The following is a 25,482-nucleotide window of genomic DNA, read 5'->3' as shown; positions in this document are numbered from 1 at the left end:
TAACGTCAATTAGTTATATTGATTCCACCAAAAAAAAAAAATAAAAATTGTATGGAAGTGGTCAAAGACAGCACATCTTTTTCAGCCAAGAGAAACAAACAAGATTAAACAAGTCATACAATGAAAAACGTTAACACGTTACTGATCAGTAGAAAGTAATTAAACAAGCTGTTTGTGCTGGTGTGTTCAAACACTGAGATAAAGCCCATTGGATAGAAACCAGAGTTTGAATATATAAAGGGGTTGTACAATAACTACCAAATTACCTTTTTTTATTATTATATAAACACAACTACCTAACAATCAATCGGTTTCCCAAAATAACAAGAATGAAATGTTTCTACTATTATTTATTTATTTTATTGGGAAACCCCCAAGCACAAAAAACCCCACAGTTCAGACAGTACAATATTTGTTTCTCTTTATTATTTTTTTTGCATGTTATTTGCATTCTGGACAAACCTTTTAAATCTCTTTAAAACATTTGTACAGTATTGTTAATGTACATGTTCATGTTTTTTTATGTGTCGCTCATTCATACGGTCGGTAAAGTCAAGTCAGTCACAGTATGAGATGGGTAATAGTTGGCAAAAAGGAGGAGGAAAACAGATTTATAAATACATAAAAAAAAAAAGAAAGAAAGAAAAAAAAAAAAAAAAGAAGAACTTACAGGACCAGGACACAAATCTCCACCAAGGGCAAAATGAATGGATTGACAATTTAATATGTATAAACATGTAGCATTGTAAACATACGAGTTTGCCTTTTCAAATTTTTTTTATTTTTATTTTTTAAATAAATTGATTTTTGACGATAGAGCCAAGCATTAGGCTTCAGATATTTGGAGGAGACAAAAAGTCTCGAAGATATAATCATCTACAAGATCTAGGACGGAAGACCAGAAAGCCTCGACTGTACATATGTGGCCTTTAGCAATTTTTGCACTTCTTGGAAGTCAGTGTTTAATCAGGGAGAGCATCAGGAAATAATAACTTGTCCACATCAGGTCTGCATAAAAATTTACTGATTGAAATGCAACTTGCGTGCGATTTCTGAAGCCCTGATCTGATAAATCTCTCTATAGGACGTGCTTCAGCCTGAACTGAAGCCTGGTATATTCCCTGCACGTGACGGATTTCTCAGCGGTCGCTGCAGGCAACTGGCTCTACCTGTGTTCCTTCCCTGAAAGTTAAACCTGTTTGGATCGAAATTTTCAGCGATTGAGGAGACATGATTGCTTACACACTGCTGTAGAACTAGAGATTTCGGAACTGTATAAATGCAAGCAACATCATAAACACAGCGCTGCAGGGGGGGAAAAGAAAAGAAGAAAAAAACAAAAAACACATTTCTACATCTCTCATAATATTTGGATCTTAGTATGAAAAGGGTACTCTTTTATATGCAAAGCAAAAAAAAAAAAAATCTTCATTTAACAAAAAAAAAAAAAAAAAAAAAAAAGTAAATTAGTCCAGCATAATTTAAGTTAAATTAGCACTTAAATTTCTTTTTTTTCTTTTTTTTTTTTTCAGTTTACCAATTTGGTGTACAAACAGCAGACCATCACATGTCTACAGAAACTACAAGATAACGTAACCGCTTAATGGGATTACCATAAGATATGAAAATAACAGAGCAGCAACATCTGCACGGATACGTGCACATTCAAGTAAATAAAGAAATGATGAAAAGAAGAAAGAAAAAAAAAAACGTAATCAGACGAATCGATCCACATCATCAGCCCCCAGTTTTCGTTGGTCTGATTGGCACTTTTGTGAAAAGGAGTGCATTCGCATTTTATTTCATCAATTTGTTGATTTCTTTCTGTGTCCACCGATTGAACCCCCACGCCCTCCACCGACAGTCTCACAGACAGAGGAAAGTCACACCTATATACACTTTAGAATAACTGAACCTCTTCCCGGTAACCCCTTACCCCCTTTATCTACACGTGTACGGACAGCTGCAAAATTCCTTGCAATCTGTAATCTGGTCAAGCGTTTTTTTTTTTTCCTCCCCCTAAAAAAAAATCTGCACATAGAGCTCCAAGAGCAAAATCATATCTGTATACTCCAGTTTCCCACGGTTCAGCGTTCCCATAGCATTATCAGCGTTTACGTTCAAATAAAATCTTACTTGATCTCAGTTGATGAACTGTTGTAAGGGACCGAACAGCTGAAAGCGCCATTTTATATAAAATGACCCTAAACAAGTTTAAAAAAAACAACAAAAAAAAAGCTTGAACTTAAAGGAGAAGTCCGCCCTGAAACACACTCGATGTGTTTACATTGAAATATTTGTGAGGAGTTAAACGAGTCTGGTGCTAATTCTAATAAAACTTCATTCCTGCGAGAAGGCGTGGTCGTGAAGTCATCGTTAGCACAGGTACAATGGTGTTTAAGGAAGCTTTCGCACATGGAGTGTTTAGTCTGTTTGAACTGAAACTTTTTGCTACGTGTTTGTGAAGATTTGTACAAAAAGAGAAAAACAGAGGAGAAAACGAGTTATTTCTAGAACCTAGCTGGTTATTTATGAGTCCTACACACTGGTAAAGGTTTGTTTACTGACCAATGAGAGCAGAATGCGTTTTCCAGCCCTACACGCCTCTTCTGGTATTTTTTTTTAAAAATTGTTGTAATTTATCGTTTTGTTTAAGTACACGCAGTCAGAAACCAAACCGTAGCGATTCAGACTCCACAACTGGACTGATGTAGCGCGAACGTGCTGCAATTGGTGAAAAAAACATTTCAATGATCTCATCTTCAATGAGCTGCTTCTCTTCGTCAAACCAAGACGGTAAACGCTGGACTCATGCTCATGTCGCCATCGCGCCCGTCGTCTCTTAGATCACCGACTAGCCGAGCCGTAACTCTGCGTTCGAAGCTCTGGAAACTGATCTCTTGGAGCAGCGTGTACAGATGAGGAGGTGAGAGAGATGTGCAGACTAAAGGACTAAAAGCGGCGGTTTCTTTAGGTAGAGATTTCAATCCCATCGCACCGCTATCAACAGGTCATGGAATGGCATTGTGGGTAGGAAACAGTCAACCGAAGTGAAAACGGACCGACGTGTAGACAAACATACTGGACGCCAATGTAGATCAAAATAAGAATGAGTAATATGGAGCCGTTCAGGGTGGATTTTTCCTTGACGAGTAGAGCTGCGAAACGGAAAAAGACGTGTTACGGCGTGTTACGGGGAAACGGCTAACGTTCTCACGCACTACGCAAAGGAAAAGGTCACAAACCGTACAAGCAGAAGGCAAAGAACGCGAGCGAACTACGGCTCAAACGGTTTCATTTCCTTTGATTATAGTCAACTTTTCAACTATAGATTTCTGCCAGAGTCAAAGAGACGGTGCTCATGCTCGGACTTTCACTTCAATTTTGCCTTTACGGAGTGCCATCCTTCACCAGAAGATTCGGTCTTACTCGATAAAAATGCGAGTATCAAAAGTGTAAACGAATCTATAAACGCGGACAAAAAAAAAAAATCTGAACTTTCCAGTTAGGTTTATGAAATCGGAGAACTTGTACATAAAGAAATTCTCTGGTGAGTGACGGTTCAGGAAAACTGAGATTCGGAAATTCAGGCACGATTTTAATAAAACAGATTCATATTTAGCTGAAACACCAAGATTTTCAAAAAAAAAAAGAAAAAGAAAATAAAAATAAAATAAATCTCAGCTTGACCGATATACTCATGAACGCTAGTACACCGTCCTCGACGCTGATCATGCATTACACCAAACAGTGGACGACACGAATTCGAAACACATGTATACGTACGTATAGCACATACTCATCTAACTATACTATAAAGTTTCGCAGCGAACATCGGAAGCGATGCAAGCTACCAGATCACGATCGAAAGTCCTTCCTCGCCACTTCACGTGACATCCGTCAGTCACGGTCTCGTTCCTCGTTCTCGAACCTTTACTCGGTCACACACTCGCACGGACTCAGTGTAGTGTACACGGAGGAGAAAACCGCTTCGGAACTCGAGATTACGATTCTTCTTTTAAAACACGTACGTGCTGCACGTTTAAATAGCACAGGACGTCACGTTTTGGCCTCAGTGCAGTACCTAGAGTCCCAAAAACAAACATTATCAGAAAAGAGAGTTATAGAAGCGGTTTTCTCCTTCGTGTTCTTGTGTGTGTGCAACTATGTCGACTTATACTCGTGTGCGCACATATGTGTGTGTGTGTGTGTGTGTGTGTGTATATATATTTTATATATCTCTTACATGTTAGAATTTTTTTTTTGTTTGTTTTTTTTTTTTTTTTTTTTAACAATTTGTGTATCCCTTACCATCTTTGTTATACTGCCAGTAAATGTATATAACGAATTAAATAAACACTTTTAGGGAAAAAAAAATAATACGAAGGCTGAAAACCAAGCAACAAGAGCGTAAGGATAAGTGCAATCGTGAAATTGCAGATTAATAGATAATTGCAAAACCTGGCAAGGGACACACTGAAACTATTGATAGAATAATATAAAACCATGCAAAGGCCTAACCCTGGAAAGATCGTAACACAGTCTGCGGCACCGCCTTACACCAAGCTGCAACGGAAAACGAAAATGAAACCGAACCCCAAGCTACTTAAAGGGAAAGCAGAATGGCTGTGTTGATGCTGAACCACACACACACACACACACACACACACACACACACACACACACACACACACACACACAGCAAACGATTCAACTTCGTGCTAAAGCCTCGTGAAACCCCAGCCCTACACTATGCACTCTTCTTCTTTAATGAATAAATCGAATGAGATCGCAAATCTATACGTATTCAGAACACCGCACACCACAAACAGTAGACGACGAATTATTCCGCCTTTCAAAAAACACCACGAGCCCTGGATATCATTTTAAACACTGCAGGATTCAGTCTTGAACTACCAAACCAAAAATTAGAGCGCAAGAAACAGAAGGACAGAAACAGACGGCGCGATCTGAAGCGCATCAAGCCTCTGGAAAGTGTGCGAGGTGTCTTCCAACGACAGTTTACCTTCGTCTTAGCAGAACGCCAAGAACGTCTAAGAAACCGTCGTTTTCCAAAAAAGGCCTGCACGCATGGGATTAAAACCCAAGACAAATGAAGCGGGAGAAAAACACCGGGTTCATGAGATTCTGTTGGGAATGTGCGCCCAGAAAGAAAAGAAAAGGAAAAATGTTGTTTGGTTGGGTTTTTTGTTTTGTTTTGCCCGGAGCCAATCTGTAAAGTGGCACTACTTAAATTAAGACAGAATAAAATGAAATAAAAACCCAGCTCCTGAAGTCTCGTATGAGTGAAAACAGTGGTCAAGTTCATCTGCAAGCAGCGCGCTTCCTCTCGGTCGGTCTAGATTAATCTGCGTATGTGGCTGTGCTGAGGCCTGCAGTACAGATACGGGCATGGGAAGGTCCTGGACGTGTCGTACGGGGCCTAACCCAGTTTCGGGAAGTCGATTAGAGCTGGAAGCCCTCCATGGGGGCCTCTTGCTGAGGGAAAAGGTACTGCTGCTGGGCCTCGTCCACCTGCGGAGCCAGACTGGCGTCTTCCTCCTCCACGCCGAAGTAGTGCTCGATGAGATCGAAGGCCTTCTGGTAGATCTCCTGGTTCTCGTGGCTCTGAAGGAACTCGATCTTGTCCAGGCCTGAAGGACAAGAAGGCGAAACATCAGCCTCTAATTAATAGGTAGCATATTTTACATGGCAATACTGCAACTCTTTGTTTAGAAAGGGAGAGCAAATTTTTTTTTTTTTTTCCGAAAAATAAATTCATTTAAAGCATTAAAAAAAAAAACCTTCTCTGATACTCTCACAATTTGCTTATTTGCCAATCCCCATCCGCTAGCCAGTTCTTACTTATCACACAACAGCTAACAAACAAGGAGGGTGAAGGCTGACCCCTTCCACATACATGAGCTCATAGACGCCCGTGATTGGACAGTGTCTGTGGGGTTTTCTGCTATAACACACTTCAATACCTTCATTATATATTTCACATCGTTGTACTTTCCAGTCTTGCCTAAGATATCATCCTGCAAACATCATATTGGATAAAGAGACAGTTTTATAAGAAAAAAAATCTAAGAAATCTGCCTGCCTAAAGATGTCAAAAATTTGCTACCCTTTTTTTCTTTACACACTGAACGTCGCATGTCGATCAAGTTATTCGTTACGTGACCTAATGAGACGGACACAAGCCTGATTGACGCAGTTTGTAATCAGATGCTTGTAGTTGGAATGCTGCCCGATTTCCGTTGTAAGGCAAGCTTTTAGCCGGTAGGTTACTATGTACCTAAAGATAAAGGAAACACATTACCGTAGGCCTCCTCTATAAGGCTGCAGTAAGGGTTGAGGCCACTGCAGTTCTGCTTGGCCTCTTGCTCTCCCAGTCTCAGAATATTCTCCAGTCCGTTGAGGGCCACCTGCACAATCTTGGAGTCCATCACCGTCAACAGATCACACAAGGGCTTAATGCAGCCCAAATTCACCAGATACCTACAGAGAAGAAAAGAAAAAGAGTGAGGAATGTCAGAGTAGAGACAGCAAATACACTACCGGTCAAAAGTTTGTGGACACTTGACTGAAATGTTTCTCATGATCTTAAAAAGCTTTTGCTCTGAAGGTGTATGATTAAATGTTTGAAATGTGTAGTAGACAAAAATAATCGTTCCGACATTCATTTCTTTCATTAGAAAACTAACATTTTATTTACAAAAATAATGTATTTATTATTATTATTTTTTAAAATTATGACTTTTAAATATTCTGAAAAGTAGTCGATAAGAGTCCAGCGACGGTGTGAACTCCTTCAATACTGTTTAAAAAGCATCTCAGGGAAATTCCTCAAGAAATCGGATGAGAAAACGCCAAGAATACATTTCTGGAAATTCTAGGCAAAAAGGGGGTCTACAGTGATGCTAAAATATTAAATTACTTTGATTTATTTTGGATTTTTTTTTATCACAACATAATTCCCATAGTTCCATTTGTGTTACTCCAGAGTTTTGATGACTATTTTTTCTCTCCACATTCTAGAATAATAATGAAGATAAAGAACAAGTGTATCTAAACTTTTCACCGGCTGTGTACACTAGAAGTATCATTTACTGAGAGGGGGAGAGGGGGGAGGTGGGGGGGGGGATGTTATTTGTAAGAGATTTGAATGATTGAATTATTCACAGATTGACATATCCTTACGTCTATTATCAAGACTAGTCATTATGTTATAGTGAAGTTGATTTGAGCTGGTTATTGTTGCTGGGTCATTCCATCTCAAGTGGTCCAAGGCAGGTTGCTTGATTTTAATTGGTGGTTATTTTTAAGTTTTCCTAATTTGTTCTCTTAATTGAGTGATTACCTCTCATATCTCAAAACCACCAGTGTTTTTATTTATTTATTCATTATTTATTTTACTTGGCTTAACTATGACCGCTATCTTTGTGTCATGGCACACAACTAAATTTTTTACAGCAGAATGCTACTAAAGAGGACTTATCTCTGTGAAAATTTCAGGTTTGTATATGGTCCCCCATCAAAGATATTCAACCTGAAAGTTAGGGGAATTTAAAAGAAATGCGCTTTCTCGTCCCCATAAAAATAAATAAATAAATAAATAAATAAAAAGTCTCAAACCTGAAATGTTTTTGCTTGGACACTATACTTACCCAAATACTCCATTAAAAAAAAAATGAAGACGGACACTCGAACTCTTCCCATTTTAAATTTACCATAATAGTGGAACTGTGAGCAATCTCGAGCATCAGAAGTCTAAAGAACATGAATGTGCAAAATGTTTATATATGGTGATGCACCTTGTAAATGTGTTCTACAGATCAGTTTTAGTACCAAGGAGCTCGGATCATCCTGAGCCGAGATATTGAGGTTTCTGTAAACAGCTGTATAACCAAAATTTGTTGAGTGTACACAAAGATGGCCACCGTAGTTAAACCAAGCAATAAGTAAGTAAGTAAATAAATAAAAACTGGTAATTTTGCAATGCCAATACAGAGGTAATCACTAATAAATAAATAAAATAAGGAAATAATAATAATAAAAAACAAAACAATGGTGGACCGTTTATATTGGACCACCTGAGATGCACTGAACCGAGCCAGAGATGAAACACTACTGATTTGTCTGCACCAGACTATACTACATGTTGTACTGCTCCAGCGGTACAAAAAGCATTAGATAAGACTCAAGTGAACACTTTTTTCTTTAAAACTTTTGGACATGGTGTTTTTCTGTATTTGATCCTTCTCTATAGCACAGCACATGTGCTTTTAATGCTATTCTTGAAGTGTCTGATATACAGTAACAGATTTTGATCCACTATACTACAGCGTTTTGAGTGTACATGGAGAGATTTTTCCATAAACGCTGCATTTAAAAAAAAAAACAAAACAAAAAAAAACAACAACAAAAAAAATAAATAAAAAAGTTTTGTAAGAGTAAGAGTTGTGTTACAAAACACATGATGGAGCGAGAGAAAGAAATAAAGACAGCTGTACGACGTCACCAGAGTTCGTCATTTTTACCGGATTTGCTCGGGTGTGCCTCCTGATGTGGCGTTAGTTATGGCCCATGCTGCTTCTTTCCTGGTGCGAAACTCGGCTTTCTGGAGGATTTCTATCAGCACGGGGAAGATGTTCGCGTCGATGACCGTCTAAAGAGAGGCAACAGGTTAGGTATTGATTTGGGATACTTTTCTCTGGTTCACTGGTGCATATTTATTTAAAACCCATTTGCACACCAGCTGCGGTGAGGTGTGTGCACGCACCTGTATCTGAGCTCGGTTTCCTGCTGTGATGTTGGAGATGGTCCAGCAGGCTTCCTTCCTGATGGATTCTTTAGCGCTGCTGAGCAGGTGAAGGAGGCATGGGAGAGCCGAGCAGTTCAGTACCACCTTAATAATAAAGCAAACAAACAAACAAACAAATAAATAAAAAACAGAGAGAGAGAGAGACAGAAAGAGAGTGTCAAACCAATACCTATAATATTTAATTTCATCAGGTTCACTTCCCAACAACAAAACATACTCAGCACTTACCTGTGTTTGAATGTCATCCCCAGTGACGATGTTCCCAACGGCTCTCAAAGCCGGAGAAGCCACTTTATAATCAGAGTGCCTGGAAAAAAAATGACGAAAAAGCAGAACCACGTCACGTCCAGTAACAGAGAACTGTAACGTGCTGAAAGAATGCCAAAGGAAGACGCAATCGAGACTCACATGAGCAGTTCTACCAGCCTCCTGCAGACTCCCGAGTCGATCACTGCCTGGATCTTCTCGTTGGGTCCGTCTGAGAGGTAGGACAGAGCCCAGCACGCGTCGGCCAGCAGATCGGGATCGCTGCTGAACAGCAAGCGGGACAGTACGGGCAGGCACTGAGACACCTGCAGAGCACGCACAACCACAAAATAAATCAATCAAAAAACAAACACACGGGCAGGAGAGACATTTTAGAACGGAGAGCTTGTACCACAGTGACGTGTCGTTAGACGTCTCATCCGACCATCGTGAAACTCGAACAAATTCATTTGTTTAGCAAATGAACGTTCTCGACTCAATTAGAAACCCAGGTGAATTTGGAGGTTTAAAAAGCAAAGTGTCACTACGTCTTGTTTAATTGCTTAACGCTTCATTCTTGGTGTGGATTCTAGATCAGATTTGCCAGCACATACAGTAGGTCAGCAGAAGCCCATCATGAAACATGTTAAATACACGTGTATGCTGAAATATTTCTAATGTTCTTAGTCATTCTGGTGCTAGTATGTCGGTCGATGTTCTTGCGAGAAGTTCTCGCTCAGTGTTTTTCAGCCACGCTTGACGTCATTGACGAGAGAGCCAACGTAGCTATACGACACAGCAGCACCGAATTACAACAAAGACCTGACTTGGCTAATTAGCAACCTACACAGTGGCACTGATGGTACAGCGTGCATAAATGGTGACTGTGTGGCAGCTGCTGAGGAAGTGAGAGCTGGCCAGACTAAAGTACTCTTTAGGTAGACGTGAAACAAGGGCTAAATCCGACCGCACCACTGTCAGCAGCTAGCCCAGTAGCAATGTGGGTAGAAAACTGTTAACCAAAGTGAAAACGGACCATGCTGATTGAAGAAAAAAATAAAAGTTAACTCAAAACGAAATTTTATCATAAAAATAAATCTCAGACGCCACTGAAAGTCTCATGTCTCTATTAGACGTTGACTGACTGGTTTTACCAGATAATCTGATTTCCGGAATTATCGGTTATCAGCAAAAATCTACATCCGCTGTCGTTATACAGTACAAGAGCGGCCTCTAGAGGCGAAATAAAAAGCATCACTGACCGATTTTCTTGTGTTATTCTAAATGTTTAATTCATTTTGGATGCTTCTATTTTTATTTAACTGTTATTTGGAGTGTTACTTTTTAGGTCAGTTTGGATGTATACGTTTTATTTACTTTAAGATTTATTAATAGTTGAATATATTAATATTCAGTTTATTTTTAAAAAAAGTACAGCACATTTTCATGGTACAGTCAGTACTGTTTTTCGTAATAAAGTTCAACGATATTTTACTTTGAGTGGTACGTTTATATTCAGTATCAATGTTTAAAAACTACTGTTTGTATTAATCGGTTATCAGCAGGTAGGTACCGCCTGACTTACTTATCGATAACGGTAAAATCCACTAATCGGTCGACCTGTAGTTTCTATATAACTCGTAATATCAGAGTTATCCAGGGTGGATTCATTTCTAACCAAAAAAAAAAAAAAAGTTTGAGCCCAACTCTCTGGAATGCAGGCTGGCAGGCGCAGGACTGAGAAAAATCTCCACCTCCTAAACGCGCCATGCCCAACTGAACAAAATAAGGACGGGAACGGCAGCAAAGCGCGTAGGCCTGCGTTCACACGCTCACGTATATAAAACTTATTAATCACCTTCTGGATAGTAATAAGCACGGAGAGTAGAGCAAGTGTAACGTGGAATAGTGGAATAGAATGTTGAGGAGCAAACAGAGTGAAAGACACAGACCTTTTCAAACTCGGGTGGTGGGCTTTTGCCTCTGCAGAGGTTGGACAGCGCCCACACAGCATTCCTGGTCATTGTGAGACGAGTTGATTTGGTCAGCAGCCTGAATGGGAAGGACAATAATAAACCGTGCCACCATTTAGAGAACCAGGCATCAGGCAAAATTCAAGTAAAGCCTTTCAAAGGGTCTATAAAACAATAAGAAGCGACATGTACAAGCGAGAACGTTCCCAACACTTTATTTCTGGTGTGGTGTAACAGCACTCACGTTAACAGTGGTGGAAGGATATCGCAGTTCAGTACGAAGTCTCTGCACATGGCACTGTCTCCTGCAATATTCCCTAACGCCCACACCGCCTGAAGCAAAAAACACACAAATCAGACGGGAGGCAGAAATCAAACAAACACTGATGGTGAGAGAGAGATATATATATATATATATATATATAAATAAGGAATAACATACTTCATAAGGTAATAGGAAAATGATCAACAGCGTTAAGGGGTGCGACACTGTTACCACCCAATTATTTCTGTTACTATTTATTTCCGTTCGTAAGGTTTGCAAAAATAAACAAATTATTTGGACGTATTGTGTCTGAAATGGTAGTCACTCGATATTAATTTCTTATTTACGAAACGGGACTGTGTAATGCTGCTTAAATAAGTAAGTAAGTAAATAAATAAATAAATAAATAAATAAATAAATAAATATCGCAAGAAATTGGCACCCTGTCCAGGGTGTACCCCGCCTTGTGCCTGATGCTCCCTGGGATAGGCTCCAGGTTTCCCCGTGACCCTGAAGAGGATAAGTGGTATAGAAGATGGATGGATGGATAGATATCGCAGGAAGTTGCCAACAGTAACGTTGTTCTTTGTTAAAGAATGACATGCTGTATTATTGATCCATTCGTTTAATGCTGTGCAACATCTGCAAAACAAGTTCGGTATCGGTTGTCACTTACAACAGCGATGGTGAGGCCGTTCCCTCACCATCCTCTTTAAAAAGACAAAAAAAAAAACCAAACAAACAAAAAAAAAAAAACAACAACTGAGAACCCATAAATGTCAACGTCCTCCATCTTGAAGATTTTCTAGTGGTGGAAAACTTTAAGGAACACGGACAAAAAAATTCTCCTTGCAGAAAATTTCACAAGATCAATGTGATTACAAATTAAAAAAACAAAACAAACAAAAAAACTATAAGAGCCAGAAGTTATTTATTTCTCTCTCATATATCTCTAATAATTGTGAAAAATGTGTATTATAATATTTAAAATAATTCTGAAAACTTTGAAATTGCTTAGTGATGGTGATGTCATTTCCTGCAACGACCGCTAGATTACCAGATTTGTAAGATTGGAGCGATATGGTTTCTTGGCCGTGTAAATTTAATCGTTTTCCAGTTCATTTTGTTAATAAGCGTTCTTAAAAGAAGAAGTTACCGAAATGTCGAACGTTCGCTGCGTTCAACTCGCGCTCACAAATCAGAGGTGCGAAGAAATATGAAAATTGGATGGATTGCTAGTAAACAACAACAACAACAACAACAACAACATGTACAGATTTGTCAGCATTGCCAACAAGAAAATCCAAGCCAAATAAATAAATAAATAAATAAATAAATAAAAATGATCATAAAACCCTGGTGTATGTCTGTGGATGGCATTTCTTAATGTTAAAGGCATAAATGATTTAAAACAAAATTGTAGTAGATATTATTAGAACCCATATTTTAACGCAAATTGCAGTTAACCGACTCCTCCCATTCGGTTACAGAAGGACTTATTTTTCATCGCACACAGATTATCCGATCACGTGATAACGTCAGATCACATACTTCAACACGTAATATTAGTTCTGATGGTGTTAGGCCACGCTCACGCTGGATTTTCGGGCCGCTATTCAATTTGCCTGTGATTCGATTTTTTTCTGGTGTGCCAAGCGACAAGAAACAATCAGAACACACAACAGCGAGGCAGAAGTTGTGTGTGACGAATATTTAATAACGAGCAGATCCTCCACTCTTCAGAGTTCTTCGGAGTGAAGTGAAAGTAAAAGATTGGAGAAACACGTGCCTCTTTTCCAAACAGGCTTTCCTGCTCGGTGAATTTTATTTGCATTCAGTCGGACTGCTGCTTTAACTTTTCAGGTGTCTCAGCGAGGGTTTTATATATATTATACACACACACACACAACCCATAATTTATTTCACAAATGCTATGGTTAAAGCCAAGACGCTAATGTGTCTGCTGTTTATGTGAAGTGTCCCCACTACCCAAGTTGTTACTATGGAAACACTAACATACTATTGAGTGCATTAACATAATCCTGTGACTTACCTTGCAGTCAAACTGCTGTCAGAGCTGACGTTATAGAAAATTAATCAAATCAACACCTTCTGACCAATCAGAACTGAGAATTCAATAAACACATTTCTACCAGATTAGCAGACACTCTGTACAGGATTTCACAGAGCTTTTAGTGAATGTTGCGGCCAAAAATGCTCGATTTTGCTGTGGCTGTTTTTTTAAAAAAATTTCTCGAATTGGCGAAACTGATCGTGCAAAACCGTTTTGCACACCCTTTCGCAGTGATGTTTGCTGGTAAATGAGACCTTTTAGCTGTACTAGTGTAGGACGCATGTGAATCGAAGACGGCTTTGGCTGAACGCGTGTTGTGATGACGTCACGTGACGCGCCTCGGCCCGAATCCGCGGTAATTTTGGAAAATTGCAAACTCCTCCAAATATTGCAGAGTTTGCATTCATTTCTCAAATAAAAAAAATTAACCCGGAGATAAAGGTGAAGAGTAAAAGCTCGAGCTGACAGGAAGGCTCCGGTAATTAAAATAACCACTCTTTACAACCGTGGCGAGCAGAAAAGCGTCTCCGAACGCACAGTACATCGATCTGATGCGGTTTTCTACTGTTGTAGCCCATCCACTTCAAGGTGCAACGTTTTCTGAGATGCTCTCCTGCTCACCGTTATGCTCTCCTGCTCACTTGTAGAGGTGAACAAAACCTTCAAAACATTAATTAGTGTTGGACAGAGCCCAAGAGAAATGTATTCCCTCCCTTTATCTTTTGCATTTAGCTCAAACCTAATTTGCAACTCATTTCAATATGATTAAGAGAATTAATTTGGCTCGAGCAGCTCCACTGGAGCATATCCAACTAAAGCCCATGAATATCCCGACGGCGAGCACGCTGCTGAAACGCTGCCTTCAACCTCCGTTTACGAATGCCATACCTGTTCTTGGACATCCTCGAACTCGGAGTTGAGCAGCTGGATGAACACCGGTACCGCACCTGCCTCGATCACAAATTTAGTCTGCTGAGACGTTCCGGAGGCGATGTTGGTCAGCGCCCATGCTGCTTCAAACTGTACACAAACACCGACGTTAACGCAGTGAGTAAATACATCATAAAGTGAAGAGAATGACCTGGGAATGGGGAATAACAGCAGCTCTCTTTTTTTTTTTTTTACCTGCAACGTGCAATCAGTGCTTTTTTCAAGGAACTCTACAAATCTGTTTACGACTCCTGGAGTGCCGATAACCTCATCGATGGGTGGGTTCGGTTCTGCATAATAACGGTCAGGAATTGATTAGTTTGGCATGCACATTGGAACAAGCAAGAACAGGAGGCAAGAAAAAACTTCAACAACATGGGGCATACGTAAGAAATTTAAACATGATGAGGCATGGTGTTATAGGAAAATAATCAATGACGAGGTAGTGTGATCTACTACCTTGTGACTAGAGGTGGACCGGTACCGGGTTTTACAGATCCCAGTAACAAAGTCGGGCGGGACCAGCCGATAACCAATTAATCTACAGATTTTTAAAAACTGATACTGGATGAAAACGTAACAAAAATAAACAGTACTGACTGTACCGTGAAAATGTACTGTACTTTTTAAAATAAAACGAGAATAGAAATATTGACAGATGTAAATCATTAATAAATATGAAAGTAAGTAAAAGATGCATCCAAACCGAACCAAAAAGTAACACTCCAAATAACGAAATGAATCAAATAACACAACAAAATTGGTCAGTGATGGTTTTCTTTTCGCCTCTAGAGGGTGCTCTCATACCGTATAATGACAGTGGACCCTTTTCAGCTGCGAGAAACCATCGGTGTGGATTTTTGCGAATAACCGATAGTTCCGGCAATCGGTTATCGCTGCCGATTATCCGGAAAAACCAATTGATCGGTTGAACTTTACTCGTCACGGATTATTTTCCTACAAAACCACTTCCTAGTTAACGAGATAAAAAAAACAAATACCAGCTTGTCATGTTCACGAGAAACAATAACAGCAGAAGGTCTGAAGACTCTCCTGTGATGGAAAACCTACAGTTACAGCTTTACACCTCTGACTGTTACAAAGCACTGACACTGGAGACTCCTTCCAGAAATGTTAAATCTAACAGAAAACTTCAACTACGTGTTTTCCTTCTTTACAAAAACATTTTTTCCCCAAATCTGTTCATTGTTGGGCTTAGATAATGTGGCGCGTCCCCCGTGCAAGACCAGTGAATGGGTTGTTCCTAGTGAAACGATAACGTATCAGAAATAACGCATTCGTATAAACCTGTGAATTGAATTCCAGCCCACACTACTGTCAGAGCTACTGTTATAGAAGACGAATCAACACCTCCTGGCCAATCACAATCGAGAACCTTACTCGTAATTAACGCGCGTCTTGGATACCTTTGGACAGTAGTTTTCTGAATTTCTGAGTGGTAACCAGCAGCAGTTCAGGATCGTCTGAGAAAAGCATTTCCACCATGTCTCGGGTTATGACTCCTTCCTGAAAAAAGAAAAAAAAAATCAGCACACGACATCCTGATACTTTACATCATTTTTGCTCAACGGTGCTGTACCACGGCCGACCCTGCGCTCTGACCCCATGCTCTGACCCCAATTTCCTAACAAAGCTGGGATATGCAAAGAAAAGAATTTCCTCTGTGCTGTAACATGCACGTGACAAAAATAAACACGACTTCTGCTTATTCTTCATAAAGAATCTTTAGAACAACAACAACAACAACAACAACAGCAGCAGAAATGAAGTGGTGCTGCTGGTGATTACAGGATTACTGCAGGTTAGCAAATGAACACTCATTATGTAGGTTAAGAGGCTCTGACTCACTGGTGCTGTGCTGGAGCTGACAAATGCGTCCATGAGAGGGCTGTCGAACATTCCTCCTTCCTCGTTGAGCAGCTCCACATTTCTCCTCTTAAACAGCTGCAGAAAGAGCAGACAGGCAGTATAGTATAGTATCATATCGTGGCGTACAGCGTAACGTGTCACCGTAGCCGTTAGCATAAAGGAAAAGTACCAGAGAGAACCTTTACTCCGGTGATGTTTGTAATTAAACTTGCTTATCCATCTCACCTTTTCGGACGTCCTAAACAGCCACGCATTATTATTTTTCTTTCTTGTTTTCTCGTGATCACGACTTTTTCTGTGTACTCGACAGAACGTTGTTTTTATTGTTCTGGAGGCAGTAAAAGCTTTTCACTTTGCTCAGGGACTCGCTCTCCGTGTCGGTCAGCGATTGACGATTTCCACGTCAGTGTCCGACACTTGAGAAGGGGACACCCCTCTCTCTTAACGCGGAGATAAAGTCCAGCTCTACAGCGGGAAAGTATTACATTAACGATGGCGATGGAGGAGACGCCAACGTACATGCAACACCAGTCCCATTTGGCGAGGCACATGATTTCGCTCATGAGAAAATGATGTTGTGAGAAAACAACTTTATTTTTTTGGTGTGATCACGAGAAAATGCAAGGTAAAAATTCGGAGCTCGCATGTTCTCCCCGAGATTCGGGGGTTTCCTCCGGGTACTCCGGTTTCCTCCTAAGTCCAAAGACATGCGCTGTGGGCTGATTGGCATCTCATATTCCCCCCCAAAAAATATTTTTACTGAGAAAGAAAACATACTTCCTGTCACATAAATACAATTCACATTTTTTGTTACATACATACATACATAATATATACATACATACATACATACATACATAAATAATATATACATACATACATACACATACACATATATATATATATATATATAAAAAAGAAAAGAGAAAAAAAGAAGAAAAAAAAGTGTATAAAGAAAAACTAAATTAAATTAAAGAGTATACTCAACTAAACACCCCGGCTAACCAATATCTATACCCGGTTGTTTATATATATTCAAGAACAAGCAAAAAATTAAAATGGGAAGTGGATGTAACTCCATAAAATATGAAATAAAGAGTTGCCATTTACAGAAAAACTTGTCAGTACAACCCCATCATACATTTTATTTTCTTGAGTTATTTAAAAAAACAAACAAACAAAAAAAAACCCTCATCATGTCCTTAAGCCACTGGGAGATGGATGGATATTTAGCAGAGTTCCAATGCAACAGTACGGAATGTCTTGCTATGAAGGATTTGAAAGTGATAAAATCTTTTTGTAGAGAGTTTAATGGAACTGAGGCATCAGGAATCCCAAATATAGCAATCAATGGGCAAGGTTTTAAATCTAGAACAGTGGACATGATAGTAAAGAAACCAGTCCAAAAACCAAAAACAAAAATATATGGCCAAGATGACAGGGAGAGCCATGGCATGATCGGCATCTCTAAATTGTCCGGAGTGTGTGCGATTGAGATTGTGCCCTATGATGGGTTGGCACCCGGTCCAGGGTGTCCTCCGCCTTGCCTTATGGCCCGAGTCCCCTGGGATAGGCCCCGGGCTCCCCGTGACCCTATAAGATAAGGTGGGTGGATGGAAATAAATCCATACTGAGGAGAATTTATTTTATAGTTAAAGCAGTGTCTAGCTACAAAAAGTTTGTGTCATATTATAAGGATGCGAGGTTTAGGAGCTTTATGACTGTGGAGACGCATCATCAACAGCGTTAGATTCCGCAATCATGTTTCCACATAAACGTCAACAACAAATCTATTTTACAGGATTTTCCCAGGATCGTTTCAGTGATCGTGACTGCGAGAACACTACAGAGAACGGCCCACTCTCGAATCTTTACTACTTACATACGACATATTTTGAGCTTTATTCTTCTCAGGGATCAGAGGAAGGAAAAAGAAAGAGGGGGAGGAAACCCCCCCCCCAACCATGAGCCCCTGCCGATCTGTAAGGGATTCAAACCCCAGAGTAACACCTGTACAGGACGGGACAGGCTTCTTGTGTTAGTCGAACGCCTCTGAAACAAGCCTAAAGAGAAATATTACCTGCTGTTCTCTTTTCTGTTTCCTCAGCTGAATGCCTTCCTCTTCTCGTCTCCGGCGCATCTCCTCCAGATTAAGCGCTTTATTCTTGTAGCGGTTCATCCTGTAATTATCCTTGGCAGGACTCGCTGACGGTTCTGAGGAACAAGAGAAGACAAAAAAAATCTCAAAAACCTGAATCTCAAAAAACCCCTTCCTAAGATGATCTGAAACACTCTGGTGGATACAGAACTCTCATTCATAAATCATTGGAGCTGGTAATGATTCGTTATGAGTGTTTTATAAACTCTAAGAACGCCTCATAAAAGCTCTAATAACATCCTACGAGCAATTCCTAGAGAAGCACCCAGTTCAGGAAAGTAACCGGAGCACTAGCAGCGGCGGCAGAAGAGACGAGGTCTGGTAACGAAAGGGGAAGTGGGTCAGTCGTACGGTGATGTTTTGCTTGTGAAAGCAGGAACTGCTCACAAATGCAAACCTCTGTGCAAAACATGTCGACCAGTCTGAGGAACACGACAATCATACATCACCTCTCTAGAGAGTGGTACGAAGAGCGTTTAGCGGTAATAGTCTGGAAGCCCGGTTTGAACAAGCTCAACGCTTTTGCTTGTGTGAAATACATTAGCTCTAATACAACACAGCTCTCCAGTGCACTTCACACAGCACTGCTCGGTCATCGTGAGACGCTTTTTCTAGGTGGAGTGTTTATAGAACAGCTTAACACAGTCTCTTAATACAGACTCCACCTCAGATATGATTAGATCTAAGCCGCTGAACTGAACGCCTGGTACAGATTTCAGTGTCGGGTAAGCGTTGGGAGCTTAGTCCGAAACGAACGGTTTGGTAATGTGAACGCCATCATGCGGACAGCTCGGGAAGCGGACCGCGGTACCAAACCTGAGACTACCTGGTAGGAGGCGGTCCGAGTTCGGGTTGTGCCGGAACCGTGCGGCGATTCCTGCGAACGAGAACGCAACTCGTGCTCAGGAAGTCAAGTAACCATGCGTGTGCGATTTAGCCGATGATGACATCATTAGTTTCCACAAGGCACGTGCACCACGTGTGGCTGGGGAACGCTGTGGGACAGAGAAGTCGTCCACTGCGGCGCGATACACGATCCCTCCAGGATTTTGCGATCGCAGACGTTGAATGCAAAATCTAAGAAATGCCGCAAATGGAAAAAAAAATAAATACATTTTTATTTTTCGTTCGGTCGACGCCCTCTTCGATTCACATGCGGCGAACGTAAATACGCTCTCATTGGTCTCGTTTACCAACAAATGTCACTGCCAAAGACCGTGCAAAAATATTTCACGCAATTGCAGTTTCGCTGATTCGAGTAGTTATCCTGCAAGTTGCATTGCAAATGCTGAAAAAAATTGAGCGGTAAAATCAGGCGCAAATTTGATTTATTTATGTATTTATTTAAGTCTGCGAAATCCTGTACGGATTGATAATAGCACCAAAATAATAATTTAAAAAAAACACAACTAAATTTATGGAGGTTCAACACGCTCTTTACTGTGCTACTGCGGGAACGTGGATGCTGCGTCACTTCATATCTTATAACTCTGTGAAACAGGAAGTCATGGATGACCGTTTAAGTGATTCTAAACGCATCGCATGACCCTCAAGTAAAACAGAAAAAAAGGAACATTTGCTCTGTTAAACATTTCTATGGCCGAACGTGATTTGCACAGCGGCCTGCCGTGTTATCTACGTCACACGAACGTACTTCAAGCAAACGAACCCAAAAAGCACTCGTTCCACTCGCACTACGCTCCAATATTTCTGGAGCTGACCGTATCCTTCAGGTTTAAAAGAGTCCAAAGGTCTAAAACCCTGCGATGACTCGGCACGTTTCTGTCGAGTACGGCTTCAGACTCGAGTGCTTAGTCATCTTCCTGAGAGACAGAGGAGGGTGAAAACCTTCTCTGCGTGTTACAAATTTAGTTTTCCAGTAAAGCGAGAGCTCAGCGAGTGCAGCGTTACAGTTATAGTTATACATCACATGCACCTCGAAAATAGCAGCGCGCCGTCGGCCTCGGTCACCGGAGCCACGTGGATAAAGTCAGACTCTAAAACAGAGACTCGGATACAGGAGGAGAAGAGAAAGATCCCTTCTGGTGCATGCGTTCTCAAAGAGGTGTTGATGAATTCCCCAGAAAGACTGAAAAGGGCAAATCACAGGTTTATATTTAACGCGCTTGTTCACCCCACCCTGTCGCTGATTATTTCCTATAACAGCACGCCTTGTTGTGTTTAATTCCTCGATAATAAAGGTCTAAGAGGATTAACTAGAGGATAAGCCAAAGGCGGAGTGCAAGGGATCGAGCGGGATGAGGTCATCAACAGGGTTAGAATGAAAGCTTTGGAAGCTTCGCGTCGCTCTCTATAGGTAGAGATGATCTCATATCTCACCAACAGCATTGTGGGCCTGCACACCGTTTCTGTTTCTATAGGAAACATGAAACACACGATGAATATAACCGCAACTAGTTTGACCGGTCATGTGCTCTTTCAGTTTCGCTTTCCAAACATTCGACGACCACCTTTTAGAGAAATCTCACACTTTTCACACTGCTGAGTGAAATGCTGACTTCTGACGTGCTGCTTCAGGCCACGCCCACGTTAATCCGGAAAGACCCGAAAACTGCGCTTTCGTTTTGGGTTATAATTTTTTTTTTTTTTAGAAACGCTCTCCATCTACTCAAACGTCCCCCCCCCCCCCAAACACTGCTCGTTCCACACAGAACCGCTCACACGCCAAGCTTTCCATTCACGCGAATCTTTAACAGTGCAGTCAAACTGGACATCAGGCATACCAACTGCATCAAGTCTGTGTCCGTTTTGAGTTGAATGGGTCACATGACTGTCTCACGTGGCTAAAAATACGGCATTGGTTTCGAACATCTCCGTTTTCTCGGTCCACGCTACAACACCGTTCTCAAATTTATCCGCTTGGGAGAGCGTTTTCGAAAAGCTCTGTGTTTCTGCTTGACAAAAACTCTGTCTCGGTCTGGACAGAATGCCAAAATGTAGAGGAAAAACACGCGTTTTCGGATTCATCCAGATTAACGTAGACGTGATCTCAGAGTCGAGACCGCACGGCTGCCATCTTAGTGACTCTGGACTTTAGTGACTTTTTAAGACCTTTGTATCAGCTTCGTTTTAAGAAAAGAACCTACTGAGGAATCTAGCTGCGTTTTGAGCGGACGTCCGCGACGGTCCTGCGCTCGAGTCGGCTCTCCAGCTAACGCCGTCAAGTGAAATCAGGATAAGAATAGCGTTATTTTCTATTGTTTTCTAAGGCTACGTTAATCCGGATGAATGCGAAAACGCGTCTCTACGTTCTGGCCTTCTGTCCACATTGAGACAGCGGGTTTTGTTTGTCCAGCGAAAACACAGAGCATTCCAAAAACGCTCTCCCAAGCAGGATACATTTGAAAAAACCCCCACTTTTTTCACATTGAAGTAGGATTGCAAAAAGTACTGGTACTTCTTCTGAAACCACATACTTACCCATCATATAGTAGGCGAAATACATGCATTTCTCTCAGACGCTCGTTTTCCGCTTTCAGTGCTATTACCGCTAAGTGTGTAAAAGCCAATCCCCTGGCATTTATGTACCGCTAGATTAACCGTGCTTTCAGGAGGAACGGCTATATTTATACTCGCAGTATTTATTCAAGCAGTTCAAGCACATGAGTTTAAAATGATGGTAGCGGTTGCATTATGAATGTTGTAGCATAGTTTAATTGGAGTGTATTATTGCAAGAAAACATCCTCGTTTTTGTTTACTTCATGGTTAGCATACGCGCGTTTAACGCTAATACGGCCAGGAGTCCTTATTAACCATTTAATGCTTTAACTTTTATTGGGGTGAAATAAATGGGAGGACATGATGGGGTGGACTAATTTTACACCACAGAGGCTTTTCGATGAGCTATATATCTGAAATTTATGTGTTAGAAAATAATAGATATATGGCTAGCACTGTTTAGGTCTTTAATATCAGTCAGTCAGGACAACATTTCTACTCTTGTCTGGATAACTCTAGTAGCTTTAATAATAATGATATACATGAGGTATACAGAACGCCATTTTTAAAAATACATTTTATATTGATATTTAACTTTCTTAATAAAATAGTGTGTTGTTCATTTAGCATGTTTTTGTGTTTTGCTTTGGTACCAAAATCGGTACTGAGTACCGAGGAATTTTACTGAAATTTTGTTACCGTGACAACCCTGCATTGTAGTGTTTTGCGCAGTTTTTTGAAAATTTTTTGAAAAGACAGAACGTTTTAAAAATCGGATCTATCCGATCCATCTGGACGTAGCCTAGTTTTCACGAAACTCTACTCTGGTCTAATCCAAGTGTCTTCAGAATAAAAAAAGAAAAGAAAAACATGATACGAAAAAAAAAAAAAAAAAACAATCAAGACGATTCAATGAATATGCAGATTAGCCAATGACGTCATTTGGCGTTTTTTTTTTTTTAAAAGCATGCATCAGCTACTTTCTCCTGAAAAGAGTCAACAAAACCAGCATGTTATCACATGGACTTTGTCTGTTGTTGACACGTCGATTAATTAAATCACTGAATAACAGGAATGTTTATTAGTAAATAAGTGTCAGAATTGTAAGAATAACAGTCGCAATATATAAAATATTTAGACAAATTAAGATTTTGCATAATAAGATTTTTTTTGACGTTTTACCGTAGATAAATATAGTTTAAAAGATTAACTAAATGATTAAAGTGACCATGGTATTAAAGAGACACACATTACAGCGACAAAATGCTTCCTCATTAATCTCCAATATTACGCGAACTCACCACACTAACACAACACTGCGGCTGAATTCCAACTGACACCCTTCCTCCCTACACAGGGGCACTACGTAAGGAATGACAGTAATGCCTTTCACGAGCTATGTAGTGGACTTCACGACCAACACGGAGACGTTTGAGGTTCTACCAAACTGCGCTGGCTTGCTAGCTAGTACCAGCCGTGGCTGCTAATGAGGCGGCTAAAATGCGCTAGCTGTCGGGCGTTTCCAGGTCTACAAACTACAAATATCACCCAAACGTACGTAAAACCAGATCACACAGAGACTTACCCATCTTGCTGTCTTTACAAGGGAAGTAGTTTGAACGCCCTGTGATGATCTAAATGAAATAATCTTCGCTCCCTCAGGGTCTTCAAGAAATCGCTCCTCAAAAACAATATGTCGGAGATCTACGGAGCGCCCGAAAGGACAAACTTAACGAAACGAGTAACGGCGAAAACAACTTTGCGCACGCGCAGTCTAATTGCGTTTTTTTTTTTTTAACACAATCGCTCGACAAAATTAGGTAAGCGCTCTTGAGCAATATAATGGGATTGGAAATCATTCCGGGCTATACATTTAAATAAAAGTCAATTATTGGCATAAAGTTGGTTTGATGTTGGACGTTCGATATTCGCAGAGATGCGGAAATTAAGGGACTGCCACTAATGTTACATACCACATTGTTAAACACGTTTCTAACTTCAATAGCATTTGAAGGGAATGATTACAGTCATATAACCAACTGGAAAGTGTTCATGTAGGTGTCAGCTATAATGCACACCTCTTAGATTTTTGATATTTATTAAAATAAGCTATTAAATCGTATATAAATATTGCAATGTATTTTATTATTGCATTGGCTCATAAACAAAATATACCATAATTTAAAGCTCAATAGCATTTGAAGGGAATGACTTACAGTCACATATACACACACACATATATTCATACATACATACATACATACATACACACACACACACACACACACACATATATATATGTATATATATACAATAACATAACACAGTAACACACATACATATATGTGTATATATATTCATACATATACATGTATACATATGTGTGTGTGTGTGTGTGTGTGTGTGTGACTATAAGTAATTCCCGTCAAATGCTATTGAGCTTTAAATTACGGTATATTTTGTGTATGACCCCATGCAGTAGTGAAATACATGCCAATATTTACATATGATTTAATAGCTTATTTTTATAAATATAAGAAATCTAAAAGGTGTGCGTCATACCTGACATTTAGATAAACCCTTTACAGTTGGGTGTGTGACTTTACATCATTCCCTTCAAATGCTATTGAGCTTTAAATTATGGTATATTTTGTGTATGGGCCCATTCAGTAGTGACATTCATATCTAATTTACATGTGATTTAATCGCTTATTTTAATAAATATCAAAAATATAAAAGGTGTGCGTCATACCTGACACCTAGATGAACACTTTACAGTTGGTTATATGACTGTAATTCATTCCCTTCAAATGCTATTCAGCTTTAAATGATGGTATATTTTGTGTGTGAGCCCATGCAGTAATAAAATACATGGCAATATTTACATATGATTTAATAGTTTATTTTAATAAATATCAGAAATCTAAAAGGTGTGCATCATACCTCACACCTACATGAACACCTTCCAGTTGGTTATATGACTGTAAGTCATTCCCTTCAAATGCTATTGAAGTTAGAAACGGGTTTAACAATGTCGTATGTAACTTTAGAGGCGGTCCCTTAATTTCCGCATATCTGCGAATATCGAACGTCCAACATCAAACCAACTTTATGCCAGTCAATTTGCGTCTGAAAAAGAAAATGCGAACTTCTAATCCTGTGCAATAACAAGCAGTAAAAAAAAAAAACCCCAACAATAAATAGATGTAGACATAGTCGACTTTTAGTCTTACTCAACACTACTGCCTATCTCAGGAACAATGCTGCCAACCAGGGAAAGCTGCTGCCTATCCCAATACTAACTATCACATGAACATTACTACCTATCACGGAGACAATACTGCAACAGGAACTACTTATCCCAGAAACAATACTGACTATCACGGGAACATTATTATTTATCCCATAACAATACTGCTTATCACAGGGACAATACTGCCTATCACAGGGACAATACTGCCTATCACAGGGACAGTGCTGCAACAGGAACTACTTATAACAGAAACAATTCTGCCTAACACGGGAACAATACTGCCTATCACGGGAATATTACTACTTATCACAGGAACATTACTACTAATCCCAGAAACAATTCTGCCTATCACAGGAACATTACTGCCTAACACAGGAGCATTACTGCCTCTCACAGGAACATT

The 25,482-nt window shown here is 40.0% G+C and overlaps 1 protein-coding gene across 1 annotated transcript; it reads right to left on the bottom strand.

Moving 5' to 3' along the window:
* Positions 1 to 404: 404 nt before the first annotated feature.
* On the bottom strand, positions 405 to 23,631 carry kpna6 (karyopherin alpha 6 (importin alpha 7)). Its single transcript, XM_053637986.1, has 14 exons — positions 23,412 to 23,631; positions 18,289 to 18,422; positions 16,188 to 16,283; positions 15,746 to 15,845; positions 14,514 to 14,608; positions 14,277 to 14,408; positions 11,294 to 11,382; positions 11,029 to 11,128; positions 9,239 to 9,402; positions 9,059 to 9,137; positions 8,789 to 8,914; positions 8,547 to 8,674; positions 6,326 to 6,504; positions 405 to 5,654 (listed from the first exon to the last, which is right to left on the bottom strand). The coding sequence occupies exons 1-14, from the start codon at positions 23,413 to 23,415 to the stop codon at positions 5,467 to 5,469; spliced, it is 1,614 nt and encodes a 537-aa protein (XP_053493961.1). The 5' UTR covers positions 23,416 to 23,631; the 3' UTR covers positions 405 to 5,466.
* Between the last annotated feature and the right edge of the window lie 1,851 nt (positions 23,632 to 25,482).

This window comes from Ictalurus furcatus, chromosome 12 (genome assembly GCF_023375685.1).
Source record: "Ictalurus furcatus strain D&B chromosome 12, Billie_1.0, whole genome shotgun sequence".
Taxonomy (NCBI): Eukaryota; Metazoa; Chordata; class Actinopteri; order Siluriformes; family Ictaluridae; genus Ictalurus; species Ictalurus furcatus.
This window is presented reverse-complemented; position numbering and strand designations above follow the sequence as displayed.

What these genes read in the sequence shown, in the direction of transcription:
- kpna6 (XM_053637986.1), bottom strand. An exon ending in CAGAAAACTACTGTCCAAAG is followed by an intron (nt 14,609 to 15,745) that starts GTATCCAAGACG and finishes GTTATTATGCAG; the next exon opens with AACCGAACCCACCCATCGAT. An exon ending in ATCCTTCCACCACTGTTAAC is followed by an intron (nt 11,129 to 11,293) that starts GTGAGTGCTGTT and finishes CTTCCCATTCAG; the next exon opens with GCTGCTGACCAAATCAACTC.